The 21,954-nt window shown below is 36.5% G+C and overlaps 1 protein-coding gene across 1 annotated transcript; it reads left to right on the top strand.

Moving 5' to 3' along the window:
- Positions 1 to 902: 902 nt before the first annotated feature.
- On the top strand, positions 903 to 21,954 carry uba6 (ubiquitin like modifier activating enzyme 6). Its single transcript, XM_084403257.1, has 32 exons — positions 903 to 1,000; positions 2,055 to 2,137; positions 5,611 to 5,705; positions 6,400 to 6,428; positions 7,374 to 7,468; positions 7,714 to 7,825; positions 7,960 to 8,040; positions 8,115 to 8,237; positions 8,493 to 8,616; positions 8,703 to 8,806; positions 8,892 to 8,954; positions 9,055 to 9,131; positions 9,971 to 10,037; positions 10,123 to 10,266; positions 10,844 to 10,911; positions 11,608 to 11,767; positions 11,859 to 11,936; positions 12,025 to 12,206; positions 12,300 to 12,405; positions 12,497 to 12,586; positions 13,697 to 13,777; positions 13,858 to 13,986; positions 14,175 to 14,226; positions 14,315 to 14,378; positions 14,507 to 14,576; positions 14,725 to 14,796; positions 16,571 to 16,694; positions 16,797 to 16,990; positions 17,109 to 17,236; positions 17,332 to 17,419; positions 20,325 to 20,419; positions 20,589 to 21,954. The coding sequence occupies exons 2-32, from the start codon at positions 2,100 to 2,102 to the stop codon at positions 20,737 to 20,739; spliced, it is 3,084 nt and encodes a 1,027-aa protein (XP_084259383.1). The 5' UTR covers positions 903 to 1,000; positions 2,055 to 2,099; the 3' UTR covers positions 20,740 to 21,954.

The raw sequence follows: 21,954 nt of genomic DNA, 5'->3' as shown, positions 1-21,954 counted from the left end.
GAAAAGCAATGAATGTTGAAAAAACCCAAATATATCATATGAAAAAGAAATAGAAACAATTAATTGAAATTTGGAAAAGTGATTTATCTAAAGACATTAACTTATAAGCACATCAATCAAAAATGACAAAAGAGAAAGAAAACAAACTAATTTAAGACTGTGGTCTTAAGTTGTAGGCCTATGTGTGTTTCTGTAGGCCTATGTGTTAAAACCATCCGTGCAAGATCTGATTTTAAATATCATTTGCTGGGGTAGCAGTTTAAGGCTGCTCCACTTATGGAAATGTGAGTTCAAATGTGTGTGTGTGTGTGTGTGTGTGTGTGTGTGTGTGTGTGTGTGTGTGTGTGTGTGTGTGTATGAATGTTTCTGGTTCAGGTTTGATAGGTCAGCACAAACAACTTTTTGTGTCTCATGCTGAAACACCAGATGAGTATAATGAATGCACATCAAACATGCCAACTATATTAAACAGCATGAAAAGGCCTATTGTCCTGTTTCACAAAATCCTCTGACCAACTAGATATTTCAAGAAGTTTATTGCTAAATGTATAAGGTGCTTGAATATTTTATCAGATTACTGAGCTGGTTAAAAATGACCATTTTACTTTTTGCACTTTAAAAAAATAAATACAATAAAATTATAAATATATATATTGAACAATAAACACATTATAAAAGGCAACCATGTCATGGCGAATCAAAAACTGATAAACATGCATACAAAAAATCTTTATTCCCTTTATTCTCTCTTATCTATTTTTTTGTAGTCCTTAAGTTACTGTGTATTATTGTTGTTGTTTCTATGCACTGAGAGCATCTTTTGTCACCAAGACAAATGATTTTTTATGAGTGTATGTATAGTGTATACTTGTCAATAAATGATTCTGAGTAACCCATTCTACTAGGTGGCGGTAGATAGTTTCCCATCACGAAACCCCAGCGCGCACGCGCAGTAGAAGAAGTGTGCTGCTCCCGTCCCGTTCCTAGCGCACATTGACAGGTAGCTAATGCACTCTCTTTCTATGCTACAGACCTTACTTTAAACCAGGACTCACTGAAATCAAGCAATCACAGTCGTAAAGGCGCATTTGGCTGAGTCGTGCCTGCAGATTTGATTGATTTGTTTATAGTTAAACAGATCAGATAAGCAAATTTTGTGAACAGCTCAGTTAGCCGATGTGCTAATGATACATAGATATGAGTAAGCAATATGATGAACTGATGATTTTATTACATGTTTAACGATCTACAATTAAATATGAAATGTTTTTGTGATGATGTGATTTATATTGTTTTCAGATCTTCATTTAGAGCCTGTTGTCTTTATATAGAGGATATTATACACGTTATATCTGTAATTTCGTGTGCCAGTGCTCAAAAATATTGCTTTTTTAGAAAGTCATAATGTGGTGATTATTTCATAGGTATATGTAAGTTATGCGAAGCATGACGATGCATAAAACCGAACTGGCACTGCAAGCAGAATTAATTGTCAAGTCATTCAGGGCTAAGATGCTCAAGGAAAACCGGGACATATCAGGCAGGGGATTTTAAAATGGTGTCATCTAACGGCTGGGAAAGTTATGGAAATGAGTACAGTTTTAAAAGTCATGGTTTCTGAGTATATTTTTTCTAAAATGTTTAATTAAGCCATAGAGATTTGCCCATGAATCGTTCTTTTGAGTCGGTTCTTTTGAATTAATCAGTCGAACCGGTTTACAGATTGTTTTGCCAATCCTCCTGAGGTGCTCGTGAGCAGGTCGTGTTGATGTAGGGCTACTGTAGATAATGGCCAACAAATAATAGAGACTCAATAGAAAATGAAAACAAACCATGTCAACAGACTATCTGTCTATTCAACAGTCTCACAAAAGTCTTAACTTTTTTTAAAACCGCAATTATTTACAACTGACTGTTCTCCAGCAGCAAAAAGTAAATCTAATAGTCTGTCAAAAGGGTCTGAAAAGTAACATGCGTGACATGCTGTAAACTTCAACTGTCAGCATTGAATAGATTCTCTTTATCTCTCTTTATTCTCTTTATCTCTCCTACAGAATCTTACAGAGGAACACCTGGACACCCCCTCTCCCCTTCCCACTATGGCCGACTCCATGGATATAGATGATTCTCTGTACAGGTACACTGTAAATACTGAAGCTGAAACACTCTGGCCTTGTTTACACCTGGTATTAAAGGGTTCGATGGTTCTAAAAAGCATTCTAAAAAACATTATTTTGTGTATTTAGTGTTTATGTGGTTTTAGGTAAAAAAAAAGTCATTATTTTACACACACTGTACATTATTGTTGCTTCTCTGTGCCCTGCCTTTCTGAAACGGCTCGATTTTTACAAAGCTCATTGTTCTGAAAAGCGCGATGTGCTTTGATTGGCCCTAAAACCTTAAGCGTGTGACGGAAATGTCACGCCTCTTGCCATATGTGGAACATCAGCTCCCAAAGCAATAATGACAGGTGATAATGTTGGCACTACCTTCTCAATTCGAGCCCGAATTTGAACCGGAAAATGCAATGACCAAACTGATCGATCCACTTTGCCAGAACAAAAGTAGTTTGGCTTTCGCAATGAAAAACACAGTGTCTCCACGACATGGCGGCAATAATAACACACTGAGAATAAAAGTTACGCCTCTTTGCGTGTACAGCTGGGCGGTGTTATGAAACTCTGCCCCCACAGACTGACGTAGATCTCTGGGGTCGTGTTTGAACAAAGCGTTTTAGGGAGGCGTGGCTGAGCCTTAACTTTTACAAAGAATATCTCTTTAGGTTTGACGCTTTGAGTGTTGTAGCTCTGCAGATCTAATACAGCTACATAACACTCTAAGGAAAAAGGAAAACAAGAAATCGCATCATATGACTCCTTTAAGATGCGTTTTGGTCGATCGGATCATAAGTGGATTACGTTAAACACGGGTGTAATTGGGGTCTAAAACATTTTGAGCTTGTCCACTTTCGGCGACTTCCAGAGGTTGAACACTTCCGTGATTTCTAACACGCGCTCACCGTGTTTTGCATGGGCTTGCAGCTTTCAGAGCAGAAACGAAAGCCAATGCTCTCCGTATGTTTTTCCGTTGTCTCCAGGCTCTTTCATATGTAAATTGTGCAAGGTTATTTCATCCATTAGATCAAAACATCTGAAAAGGCTCATACATTTACCGGCCCATAAACCCTCCCCTTGAAAGCAGGACAGAAGTGGTAGAAAGTGAACAAAAGAGACCGATTAAAACACCAGGTGTAAACAGGAATGTGTTTCCCTGGTCTACTTGAGATCCTATCAGAAAAACACATCTTAATACCAGGTGTAAACAGGGCCACTGAGACAGAACTGAGACAGGCTTTGCTTTTTGTCATGTATAGAGTCTGATTAGTTAAAGTGCCCCTATTATGGATTTTTGAAAATTACCTGTCATGCAGTGTGTAATGTAGCTGTACGTGAACATGTAAACAAAGGTTTAGGTGTAAAGCTGAAAGTGCATCTTAAATAAAGTTAGTTTATAAAAAAAAAAAGAGTCGGCTCAAACGAGTCGTTTAGAGTTCGAATCTATTTTCGTGAAGTTCACACGTCGCAACTACATTTGCATGATGCGTGGACAGGACATCTTGCTCGTTCGTGTGGATATCATGTCATCAAGACGTTGTGCTCTCCGCTGTGAAAGTAAATTGGGTTTATTTTCACTTCCAAAGGATGAGGCTGTGAAGAATCAGTGGTTAAAATTCATCTTGACCACGATACCACAGCAGTTTAATCGTAAACTTTTGCTGTGTTCCCTGCATTTTACTGACGACTGCTTCTCAAATCTCGGAGTTCAACGCGGTATTCGCAAAACACTTGCTCTTGAAAGATGGGTCAGTAGCCTACCCAGTTTATTTGGCCTAACTTGCTCCTCATAATCACATCCTGCAAGTATGACTAATTATTGATGTATATATTTTCTACCGGTATGTAAAATATTTAGTTTTGTGTTTTATATCGTGTAGGTCTCCTGCCTACTGGCTAACTTAGGTTATTACCGTCTTACTGTAATACTTCTGCTAATCAGATGTGGGCCACTATGACCTAAAACTGCCTATTAATGCAGATCATCTGTCGTTCTCACTACTTTGAGTAAAGATAAAGGATGGAGCAAGATGTGTTTTACCAATGTTTGTTACATCAGTCATTCACGTTAGAGCTCGGCTAATGTATGCTCTAGCCTGTTATTGATACGGTTTCCACATTTTCACCGCGATAAATTAGAAAAATACACAATGGTTTGTTGATGGACGTACACTTGTTAATGCTGATGGTGAGCATCTTCCAATTTGATATGGTCTTGATCAGGGTTCGAATTATGATTTCATCTTTGTGGGGGTCTCTTTAAAAAAAAAAAAAAAAAAAAAAGTAGCCTATGAGCAGACTTATAGCTTAATAATGTAATATAAAAATATAAAAATTTGTAAATATAATACAAATTTAATAAAAAAAAAAGCGTTGGCAACACAATTCAATTTAAATAGTACATTTGGTTTAATTTGTCGTTTGATGAGGTCTAAGATGTTGTGAGTTGTAGAATTTTCACGTGAGTAAATTAATAGATCCGACGATCCGAGTTTAAGCGTGTACTTAAGTGGTCCAGTGGTAGACCTTTTGCCAAGCGTGTCAGAGGTTCTGGGTTCGAATCCGTACTCATATATATATATTTTTTTCTTTTTATCAAATCCGATTATGTTTATCAGTGGTTGTATATCAGGCAGAGACAGACACGTTTGTGTGCATTTTGTTTTGTAATTTCACTGGAACGAATAGGGAGTCTCCACAACGGATTGAAGCGAGTGAAGACTGTGCGCGAGCCACAAACAAACAAACACAGTATCCGCGCCACTGATCGCAGCGGCAACGAGCACTTTGATCACTTGATTTAAGCATAAGGATGTAGTGTGATGACAATCTGAGATCCATGTGTTTGGCATCTTGTCCTATCTTTTAAGTCACGCTACAGTAGTCCGAAGGAAAAAGTGCTTTATTTGTAATTGAAAATAATGGTGCTGATGATTTTTAGAGACCCCCACAGGTGTATGATTTTACTGCTTTAATGGGAGCTCATCCTCTCTCTATGGGAGCTCAGCTCCCACTGGCTCCCACGTAATTCGAACCCTCTTGATTGATATAGTAAAATCGACATTAACGTTTGTTACTGTCTTTAGTTTATGGTGTACAATCTCTGGGCTGTAGGAAGCCTCCGGATGGAGCTGAAGTTTGATTATGGCAATGGGCGTTTTGCGTTTTTGAACGCGGTAGACCAGTCACAACAGACTGAGCTGTCTGGCCAATCAGAGCAGAGTAGCTTGTGGAAAGGAGGGATTTAGAGAGATTGATTCATCCATGGAGTCTTTTGAGAATCATTGAAAATTGTGGTGACGTGCAATGTTTATTATGAGGAAATTAAACAGTTTTTTGACGTTTGATGCATGTAAACCTGTTGTAGGAGACCACCAAAACAAAATTAGGAGACTTTAAAATAGCATAATAGGGGCACTTTAAGAATCAGATTCAATCCAACTTTGCTGCTCCTAATTGTTTGTGTGTGTGTGTATGTATGTGTGTGTGCGCGCAGTCGGCAGCGGTATGTGCTGGGGGACAGTGCTATGCAGCAGATGGCCCAGTCTTCTGTGCTTGTCAGTGGAATGGGAGCTCTTGGAGTGGAAATAGGTGAGTGGTGCCAATGTCCATCCATACACCACTTTTTCACATTTGTATTTCATTGTTTTCCTATTTACATGCTTTTAAAGTCACCATAAAATCAAAATGGACAATTATTATTTATATATATTTTCAAATATTGCAGTATTTATTATAAATAATTTATCCAACCATGCAAATATATATATATATATATATCTTTTTTTTTTTAAATGCATGTGCTCTGGTAATCTTTACTCAAAATAACTTCCACTATCAATGAGTTCTCTTCTCTGATGACGTGTTGACTGGCGCGAGGACAACCTGTCACTCGCAAACCACAACAATCCAATAAATTCCCCTTGGACAAAATCAAGTCCCACTCTACATTTTTTTTTTCTTGATCGAGAAGCTTTCACTCGGATATACGTCACAAAATGGAAGAAAAGACTATCACAACTTCCATTTCTTGTCAACTTTAAAATGTCTAGAAATTGTAAATGACTATACTTAGTACAAGGGTGTTAAAATGATCTAGTTTCTAGTATATCATGATCTGAGATGTCAAGGATTCATGTATATGTATTTTCTTTAGTTTTTCCTCCAATAAGCTCATCGCTTCCTTATCCTATGAGTTATAAACTTCATACCATGTACAGTTTAACAATTCACACCACTTCTTTCTAATCAAAATTTCTAATAAAAAATCTCTCATCTTGTGCAGCAAAAAACATTGTTCTGGCAGGAGTGAAGGTAAGATAAATGTCTAGATTTCATTTTCTTCTTGGTTTTTCTATATACAGAAAAATATATATACAAATTTCGGTAACACTTTATTTTACAGTGTCATTGTTACATATGTTACATGTAATTACTATAGTAATAACGATAAATTATGCATAATTACATGCAATTAGCCCTAAACTAAATCCTCATCCTAATTCTAACCCTATAGTAAGTACATGTAGTAAATTATTATTACTCAGTACTTAAATGTATAATTACACTGTAATACTGACATTTAAAATAAAGTGTAACTAAAATTTCTGTATACACTTCATACAAAAAAATATCATGGCTAAATTTTTTTATTCTTTTTGTAATGCACTACTGTTCAAAAGTTGTATTTATCGTTTTGAAAGAAGTCTCTTATGCTTAACAAGGCTGCATTTTTTATATATAAATACAGTATAAACAAACATCCTTATTGTTAGCAGTCATTATCACTCCAGTATTCAGTGTCATATTATCCTTCAGAAATCAGTCTAATATGCTGATTTGGTTCTCAGAAACAATTTATTATTAATATATCAGTGTTGAAAATGGTTGCTTAATATCTGCTTAATATTTCTGTGAAAACATATTTATTTCAGAATCGTGAGTTCAAAAGAACATTCATTATTGAAATAAAAATCTTTTGTATTGTTAGTAATGTCTTAACTGTCACTTTTGAACAATTGAATGCATCTTTGCTGAATTAGAATAATTTCTTTCTAAAAAACTTACCCCAAACTTTTAAAGTTGTATAGTGAAGTTGTAAGTTTATATAGTGATTTATATTAATTTTGAACACCTATTATCTATAGTATATTGTGTATTCTCTTTTTACTGTTATAGGCTACTTGGAATATTTGCTGAGCAGTTACTTTTCAGTAGTGTTATGACCGTGTTATGAGATTTGCACATGTGTGTTTGTAGGCAGTCACTCTTCATGACAGTAAGCGATGTGAAGTTTGGGATCTGGGCACCAACTTCTTCATCAGAGAGGAGGATGTGCAAAGCCAGAAGAAAAGGTACACTAAAGTTACTTTTGTTACAAGCAGACTGAATTCAATCCCTTTTTTGGATTGAATTTCTAGAAGAAAATAACTAAATTGTGATTTTATATATATTTATTATATATATTTATAAGATTTTGGTCATATACACCCTTAATAAAGACCCTATTCTTAATAAGTGTCTCTGTGGCCTTATCCGACTCTAGGTTGTTAGTTTTTTTTTCTTTTTCAATAAAGCAATGATTTTCTCTCTCTCTAAGGGTGGAGGCTGTCCATTCGCGAGTGGCTGAGTTAAACCCATATGTTCAGGTCAGTGTGTCCACTGATGTCCTGGATGAAAGCACTGACCTCAGCTTCCTGAAGAGATACCAGGTCAGTCTCCACGAAAACTCCCAAAAAGTTCAAAGTGCAACAATCATTTTACATTATTTATCATTATTCCAATTAGATTATTCTTTATGTTCATATCATACTTAATGTGTCTATTCTTGTATTTATTTCTTTAGTGTGTAGTACTAACAGAAACAAAGCTGAGCTTACAGAAACGAATCAACCATTTCTGCCACTCTCTGCAGCCTCCGATTAAGGTACATTCCCAGACATATTTGCACATAGCTATAACTCTCTGTTTGGATGCTTTAAAAATGTGTTTTTGGTGCAGTTCATTGGCTGTGATATTTTTGGGATCTGCTCGCGAGTGTTCTGTGATTTTGGGGAGACGTTTGAGGTGTCTGACCCTACTGGAGAAGAACCAAAAGAAGTCTTCATCCAAAACATCAGCCAGGTAATGAAAGCACTGTCTCACCTTCACATTACTTTTGGCATGTTATCCTTTCTTTTGTCACATTTAGGGTGTGTTCACACTTGGCATGTTGGGTTTGATTAAAACGATACCATCATATGTAGTCTACGCACATACAACGAGCGCAAACCTGTCAAGTGTGGACAGATGCTTAGCCTGAATGCTGAACTTAATCTGAAATGCTCAATTCTGTGATATGGGTGGCTTTTTAACTTCCTGCTTGGCATCCAATCACAGGGGAGCCCTGGTGTTGTGACGTGTATGGACAGCCGAACACACGGCCTCCAGACTGGGCAGAGTGTGTGTTTTAAAGAGATCAATGGCATGAGTGAACTCAATAGTTCCACACACCAAGTTACAGGTATGAACACAAACTCTACCTTCATCATGCGCAGTGATGTACTCTGCTGACGTACTTAACACTCTTGTCTATGTGTGTGTATTTAGTTCTGTCTCCCTACAGTTTTGCAATTGGAGATACATCATCATTCCAGCCATATGCTCATGGAGGAATCTTCCGCCTGGTCAAGATTCCCAAAACCTTCAGCTTTGTATGTTAACACCAACTTCAGTTGGTCTGTTTAATAGTGGTAAAGTATAATGAGTAACTCTTTTCTTTATTTATGGTCTGTTTAGGAGACAATGGAGCAGCAGTTATCTGATCCTCGGCTCCTCACTCCAGACTTCAGTAAACCCGAGGTCAAACACAGGGCTCTCTCATTGTTGGAGTCCAGTTATTTTTATTGACATGAGAATCAGTCACTTTTTGTCTTAAACAAAATGTACCCTATCCATTCAGGTCCCTCTGCTGCTCCATACTATCATGTTAGCTTTGGATGCTTTCCTGGAACAGCATGCTAGACTCCCCAGCATCGGGTAAATAACTCTTTTCCTCTTTCAACCTGTGCCAAAGAAACCTAGCGAGCTTTACCAATAGCAGATCACTATGTTTTAAATAGATTTTGTCCTACATTAGACATGGCATGATAAAGCAACCAGGGCAAGAGGGTATGGTTTATATTTCAGCAACCGAAATTGTTTTGGAAGGGCCAAAATCATTGACCGAAACAGTTAGCGTTTTTCCGATGATGCGTTTTGACTGTTTCAGCGTCTATTTCTTGCATACAACGTGTATTTTATACAGGACCCAATGAAATCAAACTTTTTTTTTTTTTTTTCTATTTTATTTTCTTCCCATATTCCGTTTTAATAGTCCGTTAAAAGCATGTATAATCAATTGAATTCTTACAACTTTTTAATAAATAAAAAATAAGTTAAAAATTAAATAACAATAAAAATAATATAAATTTGATATTTTTTTTCTGGAATTCTGTGTTGTCTGTTTGAACTTTTCTGGATTTATGAGTTAAGACGGCACCCTGAACAGCATACAGAGTTCAACTACCCAAATTCAATTACCAAAACTTTTTTTCAGTTTTAGTTTTCTGGCTAAATGGAATCTTAAATTTTGGTTTCGGTGCATCGCTAGGTTCTATTTATGCAACATTGTGCTGAATAGACCCGCCCAAAACTGGTAAAAATTGTGGTTCCACATTAACTGTACATTAAACATCTAATTGGCTGTCATTTCTCATTCATTGTGGACAGACAAATTGCTTGTTGCATTTTTAAATCCTCTCTTTTTATCTCTCTCTGATTATGATTGACATGGATAATTAAAATTGTGATGTGTTATTTTCCTCTTCTGTGTGTAGTTGTTTGCAGGATGCTGAGCTGCTCCTGAAGTTCACAGAGGAGATCAGCAAAACGCTTAAAAACAAAGTCAGTGTTTTTACAAACACTCAGTCCCATCCTGTTTTGCACATCTTCACACTTCCATCTTTTAATTTAAAATGTGTGTCGTCAGGTGTGCATAAACCAGGATCTGGTGAGGTGTGTGTCGCGCTGTGCGAGGGGATGTCTCTCTCCTCTAGCGGCAGCGGTGGGTGGTATCGCGAGTCAGGAGGTTTTAAAGGCTCTCACTGGAAAGTTTTCCCCTCTTCAGCAATGGGTAAGTCAAAGGTCAGATGTTCTTTTGTCTTTCAAGTACACTACCAGTTAATAGTTTGGAGTCTGAAAGATTTTGATTGTTTTTGAAAGAAGTCTCTTATACTCATCAAGACTGCATTTATTTGAACAAAAATACAGAAAAAAACAATAATGTTGTTAAATATTATTGCAATTGAATTTTGTTCTATTTTTATAATATTTTATAATAATTTAAAATTAATTTCAATACATTTTAAAATATTAAACCACAAAGTAATTCTAATATGCTGATTTGGTGCTCGAGAGACATTACATTTCTTATTATTATCAATGCTGATGGCAGTTAATGCTTAATATTTTAGTGAAAGTTCAAGATTCTTTGATGAATAGAAAGTTCAAAAGATCGAAAGTAACAATTTAAATGTCTTTGCTGTCACTTTTGATCAGTTTAATATATCTTTGCTAAATAAAAGTATTTATTTTTTTATAAAAAAAAAAAAACACCTTTCTGACTCAACTTTTAAAGGGTAGTGCCATTATTATGGCATTAATATGAAGAGATGGTATTTATTCTTTCTTATATGTGTGTTTTTATACAGTTTTATCTCGATGCAGTTGAGGTGGTTCAGCCCCTCCAATCTCTTCCTGCTGAGGAATTTGCCCCAAGGTGAGTGTGAAGCAATCTTGTTTTGTTAGTTCATATGTTTCTACAGCATTTTGAGACTGGTAACATCTCTTGATGTACTTTTGTTCTTTCTGACCTACAAACATTTACATTTTAATTCAGAAATTGTCTTAAAAGAATTTAGTTCACCCAAAAATGCAAATTCTGTCATCATTTACTCATTGTCGTAATTCTTTTAAATCTGTGGTTCTCAACCAGGGGGCCACAGCAAACTTACAAGAGGCAAAATGACTTCAAATTATTTTAAAGAAGACAAAAAGCTTTAAAATAAGCCAAAACTAAGGATCATGATTGTTTTGTTTTTTTATTCAACTCAACAACTTTTTTGTTTTGTTTTTTTGGCATTGAAGAACCATGGTTCTCACTTTTAAAAACGAGGTAGCCTAATTTAATTTTACTTCTAGACCTGGAAAAGTCATTTTGAATTAATAAAATCTTTTACCTCCATGGGCCTTTAAAAAAAAAAAGAATATACTTTTTTTTTTCTTATGCCAAGCTATAAAATATTTTTTTCAGGTAGGAATTAGTGAGTAAAAAAAAAAGTATCCTTTATCCAGTAAATCTTGAACAACTGGACAAATCATGTAGCCTTCAAATATTGTTGTGGACAATGAGAGCTTGGAGTCAAAAAGTTTAAGGATCACTGCTTTAAATGTTGTTTTTGACGTGTGCTTGTAGGGGTGATCGGTACGATGCATTGAGGGCGTGTATCGGCGAGTCGCTGTGCCTGAAACTGCACAGTTTTCGAGTCTTTATGGTGGGATGTGGTGCTATTGGCTGTGAGATGCTGAAGAATTTGGCACTTTTGGGTGTCAGCTTGAACAGATGCTCAGGAGAGGTGGGGATATACATCTGACAGGACTTTTTTCTCTTCTCACTTACTTGAGTAATGGAAAGTTGGTACAATTCTGCATTTTTTCAATTCCTAGATTTGCGTTACTGATCCAGATTTGATTGAGAAATCCAACCTCAACCGGCAGTTTCTCTTCAGACCACACCACATACAGGTATCTTATTAATTTGATCGTTTTTTCGCTCTTTCATTCATGGATTACTTCTCATTTCTTTTTTGCCCATTTTCCTCCCTCTCTGTAGAAGCCAAAGAGCACTACAGCAGCAGCCGCTACATTAGAAATAAACCCGGAGCTCCAAATAGATGCTCATCTGAATAAAGTATATCCTGCTACAGAGGACATTTATAGTGATGCTTTCTTCTCCCGCCTCAACCTGGTGGTCACCGCACTGGACAACGTGGAGGCTCGGAGATATGTGGATAGGTAATCCATGATTAACAGCAGAATTCATTTTTTTTCAATGTATATAGTGTGCTTCATTTCACATTCTTTAATGGCTCTTTTGTGAATTTGCAGTCGGAGCGTATCCAATCAGAAAGCTCTGTTAGACTCGGGTACTATGGGTACGAAAGGACACACTGAGATCATCATCCCAAACCTCACTGAGTCGTACAACAGCCATGTGAGTGTGTATATGTGTTTATATAGGCTGTGTGTCAGTTTGTGTATCCATTGTCCCATGTTTTTTTCTCAACCGTGGTTGTGTTTCTTAGAGAGACCCACCGGAGGAGGAGATTCCGTTTTGCACTCTAAAGTCTTTTCCTGCTGTCATTGAACACACCATACAGTGGGCCAGAGACAAGGTCAGTAACACACACTCTTACACACATTACCAGGCGTAAATTTAGGCTGATTTTTCAATGTGTGGATATAGCTGTGTATATAGCATATATATAGTGTGTAATATTGCTGTTTGTGAATGTAAAATGTCTGCAAAATTGTAAAGATTAAAGTGCTATTGTCTCCTAAAAGTTGAAATTCAAATATGGTAATAGGGGTTTTGTTTCCGGTGCGCTGTAAGTGGTAGACCAATCACAACAGACTGGGCTGTCTGACCAATCAGAGCAGAGTAGCTTTCGGAAAGGAGGGGTTTAGAGAGAATGAATCTTTGAACAAACCTATTACTAATGTAATTATTATCATATTAGTTTGTTATTTTTAGTATATATATATATATATATAAGTATAAAAAATTAGAAGTGATATGTGACCAAGCTAGGGTAGCAGTGTGACATTTTGAAGACAAGAAATATAATTTTATTGTAATATTTTTGATGATTTGCAAATAACTTTTAAAAAGTGTTTTCACTATACCGGTTAATATTTAAGAATTTTAAATCCAGAAATCATCCATTTCTTTGTAGGTTTGCAGCTGTTTTAACATTAATTGACTGCTAGCTGACGGCTTATCCAGCGTTTTTTTTCCCAAAAAGTGAAAAATGTATTTGATTTTTATTCTAGGACATGCGATAAATGTTTTAATATAGACATAGTTAAAAGAAGTTTCATTTTAAAGAATACTTAATTAAAGAATCCCTCATTAACCCTCCTTTGTGAATCTTTTGCACTCTTGATGGCTCACTTCTTAATTTCTGTGTGATCTTATTCAACACATTAAAAACAATTGCTCTGTTTTAGCTTATTTTACTTTCATTTCCAATGGTTTTTCAATTTTCACCACAAACAGCCACGGTGTGACTTTTATGACAGCTTAAACTCATTAAATGAAATCCATTTTTTGTTTGTTCAGATTGTACATTTAAGAAGGTCACCAAGTTTTAAACATCATTTCTAATAGTTGGTCAAAAACGACTAAAAAAAGCTTAGATACAATCAGTTCGACTGGATCTCCTTAGAGCTCCTAACAGTGCTGCGAGTGATCTGATTTGTGGTCTTGTTTTTGTTGTGTATAGTTTGAGAGCTCTTACTCCCACAAACCCTCCATTTACAACATGTTCTGGCAGAGTCATTCATCACCTCAGGATGTGTTACAGGTGAGGATATATACTACATGCTTACCTAAACAGACTAATTTAGCCTTGTTGTAGTTTAATTTCATTGCTTGTGTGTGCAGAGGATGATGGCTGGGGAGAGTATGGAAGGATCATTTCAGGTCATTAAGTTGTTGAGTCGGAGACCTACTCAATGGAATCACTGTATAGCTCTTGCTCGACTCAAATTCGACAAGTACTTCAAAAGAAAGGTAACTGTCCTGCAGAAGTTAATTGTGTTTATCTAATGACTGCTATTATTTTTGGCATGTAAATGTATTTATATAATAGTTATAATGCTTTTAAATGCTTTATATTACAGTAGTATATTTCTCATTGAAATAAAGCGTGTATGTGCAATGTTTACACGACATATCTCATTTCTACTTTAATATTTCAGGCATTACAACTACTTCATTCATTTCCACTGGACACACGGCTAAAAGACGGCAGTAAGTCTCATGATTTGCTCACTTGTGCAGAGGAGCTGTATTAAAAGCCAATAGAGTCACGAAAAGTGTTTTTTCCTCTTTTTTCCAGGTCTGTTCTGGCAGTCTCCCAAACGGCCGCCTTCTCCTATAGAGTTTGATCTCAGTGACCCACTGTGAGTATCTGAGTAAATATTCTGTTTATAGACTGTTACTCACAGTGATGGAGAGAAATGAGATTTAAAAAAAATTAAAAGATGTAATGTGTGGAAGTTCATGAAAAAATGTCTTTCTCCTACATCAGGCATTTTGGTTTTGTTGTCAGCGCAGCTCGCCTTTTTGCTGGAATTTATAAAATTCCATATTCAGAAGAGGTAATTTTTTTACATTTCAACATCTCAGTCTGGGTCTGTTTTATTTTTTTGTTTTTTTTACTTGTGTGGTATCTGAATAAAATTCTTGAATTCATTTCTTTAACGTTTTGTTGTTGATTTTTCTTATGTGCTGTTGAATAATTCATAGCAACTTTCCTATGAGGCTGTTCAAAGTGTTTTAGCTGAAGTGGAGGTTCCCGAATACAAACCAGCTGAAAAGGTATGTGTTCTTTCACCAGTTATTTATGTATTTAGTATTCAATCACTATTGAAAATGTTTGTCTGTGATGTATCAATTAAACACAACCTAATTTTGAGTTGTTTAAAGGTTAACTATTGCGATTTTTTTTCTTACCAAGAAACTTTTCCTTTTGTTTAACTGTACACAACGGTCAGTACATTGATAGTAAAGGCATTTAAAATGTTCCCAAAGATTTATATTTCAAAAAAGTGCTGTTCTTTTGAACTTTCTATTCATGAAAGTTGTTGAAAAATGTTTTCACATAGCAGTGCAACTGTTTTCAACATTAATAGTAATATGAAATGTTTATTGAGCTCCAAATCAGCACATTAGAATGATTTCTTAAAGGTCCCATTGCATGGATTATTTTATTCTTTTAGAATGTTTCCTGGGGTGTATGTTTTTTAGATCAAAAGTTGTTATAATTTAGAAATAAAAGGCATATTTCCTAGCCTGATTTTAGCCTCTGATTTGAACGCTCTGTTTGAAGGGGCGTGTCTGCTGTGAGACTTCAGTGTAAACGCCCACTGCTGTGATTGGCTGACATGCTTGCATATGAAATATCTAGCATTACATGTGGAACTCTCTCGAAAACTTTTACTATTACAACTTTTATACGTTTTTACTATTACAGCTATCGAGATTAACAAATTGTGAGAAGTTTAAGTATTTAGATCTATTCCCATCACATAAAAGGTTGCAGTGATGAGCATTGAGCAAATGACAGCCTGTTGATCGCGTGAATGAAGATCTTATCATTGCAACGCAGTTTCTGCACTCTCACTAATGATTTCACCAATGCAAACATGAGGTAAGTACAGTAAGAGCTTCGTTGTGCAGTGTAACAGCGTCATTGATTTCATAACGAGTTTTGGCAAGTGTCCAGATAAACTCGCGCTGTGTGATTGACAGCTTGGGCGATTGGAAAGGGATTGTTCTTTGATCGCTTTCTGTATATTAATCACAGTTTAAGTAAGATTATTTTCATCCTACTAAGAAACGACGTGAAGTTGATCATTTAGTCACTGGCTTGATTTACTGATGCATAAACAGTTTTCAGTGTTTCCCCTACCATTATATAAGGGGGGCGCCCCCCTTCACTCGTTTGCAAGCCATGATGTCTCTCGAGGAAAAACCAATATGGCGCTCGCGTATTCTCATATTCTCATGGGCGGGCAAAGAAGAGAAAGTGGAGGTAACCTTCCCCTTATGACGACATAAAGGGAAGATTTCTAGATTCGCCCGTCTGAGCTTTCATTTTCTCAAAAATACTCAAAACGTCTCAAAACGTCTAGCCACTGGGGGACCATAGGCAGACTAGGGGAACTCATATTAAGGTTAAAAAACCTCATAAAGTGAAATTTTCATGCAAAGGGACCTTTAAGGATCATGTAACGTGAAGCTTTGCCATAACAGGTACTTGTTATGCAAATGTGTTGAATTTCAGGAGGTACTTCAAGTAAATATTTTAAAAGAGGTTTGCCTGAATAAAAAAAGTTTGGGATTCTCTGCATATAGAATTGTTATTTTTGTATTGTGACCTAAATATTGATTTCAAATCAAATTGCTAGGTCTTTGCTGATTTCTTCCCCTTATATTTGCAGTGGCATCATAAAATAAGTATCACTTATGGTGCAAAATTTGATGCATATATTAATAGACAAACAATTAAAAAAAAATTGCTACCAGTGGTGCAGAAATTGCTCTCTTCCCCTTTAAGAAAATAACTACTAAGCGTCTGTATTTGTATCAGCATATAGAGACAGATGAGTCTGTTAAGAAGCCTGATCATTTGAAAATGACAGTGAGCAGTGAAGAGGAGAGAGAAGCGATCTCACAGCTACAGGAGGCCATCAGCTCCAGCTTTATAACACCTGGTTTGTTGATTCTCATCCACATACTCTAAACCAAGATACCCAACATTTCCATACACTTTTTCCTCTTATTTTGTATCCTTTCCTTTCTTTTTTTGTCTTTAGAGAGGCTACGTATGACTCCGCTGTTCTTTGAAAAGGATGACGACTCAAACGGACACATGGATTTTGTAGCGTCAGCGTCGGCTCTGCGAGCTCACATGTATGCCATCGAGGCCGCTGACAGACTACAAACCAAACGAATTGCTGGCAAAATCATCCCTGCTATCGCCACATCTACAGCTGCCGTCGCAGGACTGGTGAGAGGGAGAAAAAAAAAACACCTATTAAAGGGAAATCGTTTTCTATTATGATTCCTGTTGTGTTTAGTCCTTTGCTTTGTGTATTTATGATTGTGTTATTATTCATTCTTTGTAGGTCTCAATTGAGTTGGTAAAAGTTGCTGGTGGTTATGGATTTGAGTTGTTTAAAAACTGTTTCTTCAACCTGGCAATTCCAGTCATGGTGCTCACAGAAACCGCTCCTGTCAAGAGAACCCAGATCAGGTAGCAGCAACACTCATGCTCAGATTGGCACTTGTAAAAATGAATAGATATGTGTTTCTTATCTTCGTATAATTTGATCTGTTTGTTTTCACCAGAGATGATATCTCTTTTTCCATCTGGGACCGTTGGACTATCTTCGGTCACGAGGACTTTACCTTGTCTGATTTCATCAGCGCAGTAAGGGTGAGTACCGCTTTTGAGCCTGAATGTCAATAATGTCAAGGGCACTTTTAAAGGGATAGTTCACCAGAAAACAAACATTTTTGACAAACACAATTTTTCACAGAGACCAACTGTACCAAAAATTACTTTTTGAAAGTAGATAATACCCCAACTGGATAAAAAAAACTGCTCACACTCTGAAATGTAGTATGGGAGTGAATATAAAATATACAAATTTTGAATCTCCCAGAATGTGTCACAATATAATTTTCTGCTGACAAATTTAGCAGTATTTGAAGCATTTTAACCACTTTTTAATATTTCTTAATGTGATAGAAATAATACAGTATATTTTACAGATAATAAAAATAAAAAACTTTTTCTAAACCTGAACTTCATTGAAACAGCAATGTAACTGCAATTTTTAAACTCTTTTCTAAAATTCACCTAAAATCAAATTGACTGTTCAAATTTTGGGGTCGGTAAGATTTTTTTATATTTAAAGGAACACGGCGACTTTTTGGGACTTTAGCTTATTCACCGTATCCCCCAGAGTTGGATAAGTCCATACATACCTTTTTCATCTCCGTGCGTGCCGTAACTCTGTCTGACGCACCCACCGCTAGCCTAGCTTAGCACAAAGACTGGAGGTAAACGGCTCCAGCTAGCATGCTGCTCCCAATAAGTGACAAAATAACGCCAACATTTTCCTGTTTACATGTTGTGATTTGTATAGTCACAGCGTGTACGAATAACAAGGTCACATGAGACAGACATCTTCTAACTGTATACATACTGGAACTGTATTCTCAGAAGGCGAAGCACTGCTACTTCTGCGGAGTGATTTACTCCAACTCCTCACCACGAGGCTGCGAGCAAATCACTCCGCCCAAGTAGCAGTGCTTCGCCTTCTGAGAATATAGTTCCCAGTATGTATACGGTTAGAAGATGTCTGTGTCTCATGTGACCATGATATTTGTACACGCTGTGACTATACAAATCACAATATGTAAATAGGAAAATGTTGGCGTTATTTTGTCACTTATTGGGAGAAGTCTTTTTTTTTCATTTTTTTTTCAGATTGGGCTTTGGTCAGACTCGGGCTCATTTAGCTTTTCTCCTTTCATCGTGCCCATAATATAGGCTACGTGCAGAGCGCAGGCTACTGTATGAAATATTGTTATATTGATAATATTATAAATGTGCTACGCAATATGCGATTACGTGAGTAACGCGACACGAGTGCAATGCATTAGGTGACAGTTGACCATGGAGAGCATAAGGGAGAAGTTGGAGCGTGGGGAGTTACTAAAAGTTCCCAATACTTCAGGAAAAGCTGCATTTTGAAAGAGTTTTGATTTGATTCCCACAACAAACAATGAGCCTGAAGCCTTCAACAGTGGATGCTATTCTTTTTCTTCACAACACTCGCAAATAAACAGTGAATGAGCCTACTCAGTTCAAAGGATTTTTTTTTCTTTATTATATTTTTATTTAACGTTAGCCAGTTGGCGAAGAGTTCTTTGAAACGTTGTTCTTCAGTAAAGTTATTTGACATAAAAAAAAAAGGTAGGCCGTAAATCTTTATTTACTGCTGGATCACATTTGGCTATATAATATTCTCTACTGCATGCTTATGCTTCTCTGTAATGGACAGTCTGTATTATTATTTTTATTTTATTTTTTACAATTTTATTATGTTTAATACAGTATATCTTCAGTCAAAAACAAAAGCGCATATCCACTCAATCTAAAAATCTTTTAGAAAAATGTTTTCAAAATATCTTATATAAGAGCAATAAAAACACAGCAAAAAAAATTCATGACTGAGGTTGTCATAACTAATGCAAGAAAGGGTTAATGAACCTTTCCAGGAACTCTTTGTACAACTGCATTGCAAAATTCATCTCTTAATATTTCTCAACATTCATCAGACGTCATATTTCATGTGGAAAGTTGTTGGGATGATATATTTCTATAGTGAAGTTTAACAAATTTCAAGCCATAAATAATTTTTCTTTGGTCTACAGTTGCTGTGGTATGTGGACATTGTAACATGGGTTTTCAGTGTTTGTTGCTGGGTCCTGGGAATGTGCTGGAAACTCATTGCCCTGTACCTCTTGTGTCGCGGTTCTATAGATACAAATATATTTGTATATATAGACAGTATATAGACAGTCTGTATTAATATTTGTGGGCATAATTGTCGGTGGTGGTAGTTATGTTTGAGGCCTATAATAAAATTTTACCTAGTAGCGTGTGTGCATGTGTGTGCGTCTAGCAGAGACAGCGCGCATCAGAGAGCGTGCGTGAGAGAGAGCTTAAAGTGATATTGATGTTGGTCTCGGGTCGGGTTCGGGCTGAAAAATTGCAGACGGTTTCGGGCTGGGGCCGGATTAGGGCTTGAACACCATGGGCCAGGTCTCGGTTAGGGCTGGATGTTTTGCCCCGTGCAGGGGGGGGATGTTTTGCCCCGTTTTTTTTTGTTACAAAAAAAATCTATTTAAAATTTTCTATTCATCAAAAATTATGAACCATGAAAATATGAATCATGGTTTCCACAAAAATATTAAGCAGCACACAGTAAGAAATGTTTCTTGAGCAGCAAATCAGCATGATTTCTGAAGGATCATGTGACACTTAAGACTGGAGTAATGATGCTGAAAATTCAACTTTACCATCACAGGAATCAATAAAAAATGTTAAAATAGAAAACTGTTTTTTTTTATTGGAAAATTGCTACAGAACTGTTTTGATCAAATAAATGCAGCCTTGGTGAATCTAAAAAATACATAAACGTGATTTTATTTTATTTTTTAAACAATAGTCTCCTAAAATTACATTTAAGATATGTGAGTAATTTGTTAAGAATGAATGAATTGTTGCTTAGTACATAGGAACAAACAGGTTTTATGCTTCATTTCAGGAGAAGTACGGAATTGAGCCCACTATGGTTGTTCACGGAGTGAAGATGCTGTATGTGCCGGTTATGCCGGGCCATAACAAAAGACTCAAACTGACGTAAGGCCCAACTGTAAAATAGCCTATTTTACTTTGATTATAAAAATAATCTTACCCTGTAAAATCATACATGTTTCAGCTAATGTGCAATTAGAAAAATGATGCACGATGCATTGTGGATTTCTTATGCATTTCCATAACAATAACTCTATTTGTCTTCTCCTTGCAGAATGCATAAACTGATCAAACCTTCATCAGGCAGGAAGTACGTTGACCTCACCGTATCATTTGCCCCTGAGGTGGATGGTGACGAAGATCTGCCCGGTCCCCCAGTGCGCTATTACTTCAGTCGAGAAACTGAGAGTGGCGAGACGGCCTAACACGAACACACACACACACACACACACACACATACACACACTCTCACAAACTCTCCTCCCTCTTGCTCTGTGGACCACAAGTGGAGTAGCACTTGATCTGACTCAATGTACATAGTGAATTTTTGTTTTCTACTGGTTTATTATTTTATTGCACCGCATTGTCTGTGCAGATGCCTTAAGATAATTATATTGTGCTTCAAAGTGACAATAATAATAATGGCTATAATATGAATGCTCTGAAGAGTAAAACAAAACAGAAAGTGTTTACACAACTTCCCCAGGGCTTATTATTCTATGTTAGTCTCTTAAACTAGGAGAGGACTCTGTAAAAAAAAATCAATAGAGGGCTTGTAAAAGAAGAACATTCATCATGAATCAGCTGTAATTTATTTGCACATGTTTTAGGAGGATATTGGGGTTTAAGAAGTTGTCAGTCACTGTAAGCAACATAAACACCAAAGATTTCACCTCTGGTTTAAAACGTTTATCATTGGCATTCAGCGATGCTTCACGACTGGTTTCCCCTGAATGTGGCTGTCAGGTTCTTCATGATCTTAGCTTTTTGCAAAAACAGATGAGGTAAAGCTAATTGCTTCCGATGTTACACCTACAATGCAAAATGCATTTTGTAGTGCCACTAGAGGGCGCTATAGTTTATAGTATCCTTTTGCTACAAAAAACGCCTCTACTTGAGCGACAAGGCTTAAAGGATGAGACTACGTAATCGACTCTGATGTAGACATCATCCTGTATGTGAAGGTATATTCATATCACTAAGTCCAACCTGCATGTTGACATCTAAAACATGCTTTTCACAAGTTCCTCGCTGCATTTACAGTCTTGTTGATGTCATTGACTCCTAAAGTGAATCCTAAAGTGTCCTTTAGGCAGTTGGCTGTTGCTTAGCACACATGTGATTGACAGTAGTGATCAGAAATCACACACTTGCATAGACACACCTGACCCAACATTCCACTTTGAGCTTACAGTGGATATGTTCGAATGCACAAAGAACAGGAAAAACACGGGCAATGTTTCTAGTTTGATCCCTTTAAATTAAACCTTCAGTTGCACAGAATTCCCTGCCATGATGTCCAGCATTTGGAAATGATATCTGGTGATATCTAAAAGAGCTAAACCAGTGATTGGAAAATATTATGTCATTGTGACTACAGTATTCAACAGAAAGTTCAATAAATCAAGTCAAAAAATGTC

The sequence above is a fragment of the Rutilus rutilus genome (assembly GCF_951802725.1).
Source record: "Rutilus rutilus genome assembly, chromosome: 2".
NCBI lineage: Eukaryota > Metazoa > Chordata > Actinopteri > Cypriniformes > Leuciscidae > Rutilus > Rutilus rutilus.
Note: the sequence above shows the minus strand (reverse complement) of the source record. Positions and strands in the feature narration are given on the sequence as shown.

Coding starts and splice junctions, on each gene's coding strand:
- uba6 (XM_084403257.1), top strand. CDS start 2,100: ATGGCCGACTCCATGGATATAGATGATTCTCTGTACAG. Junction 2,138..5,610: donor ATAGATGATTCTCTGTACAG/GTACACTGTAAA, acceptor GTGTGCGCGCAG/TCGGCAGCGGTATGTGCTGG. Junction 17,237..17,331: donor GTCAAGAGAACCCAGATCAG/GTAGCAGCAACA, acceptor TGTTTTCACCAG/AGATGATATCTCTTTTTCCA.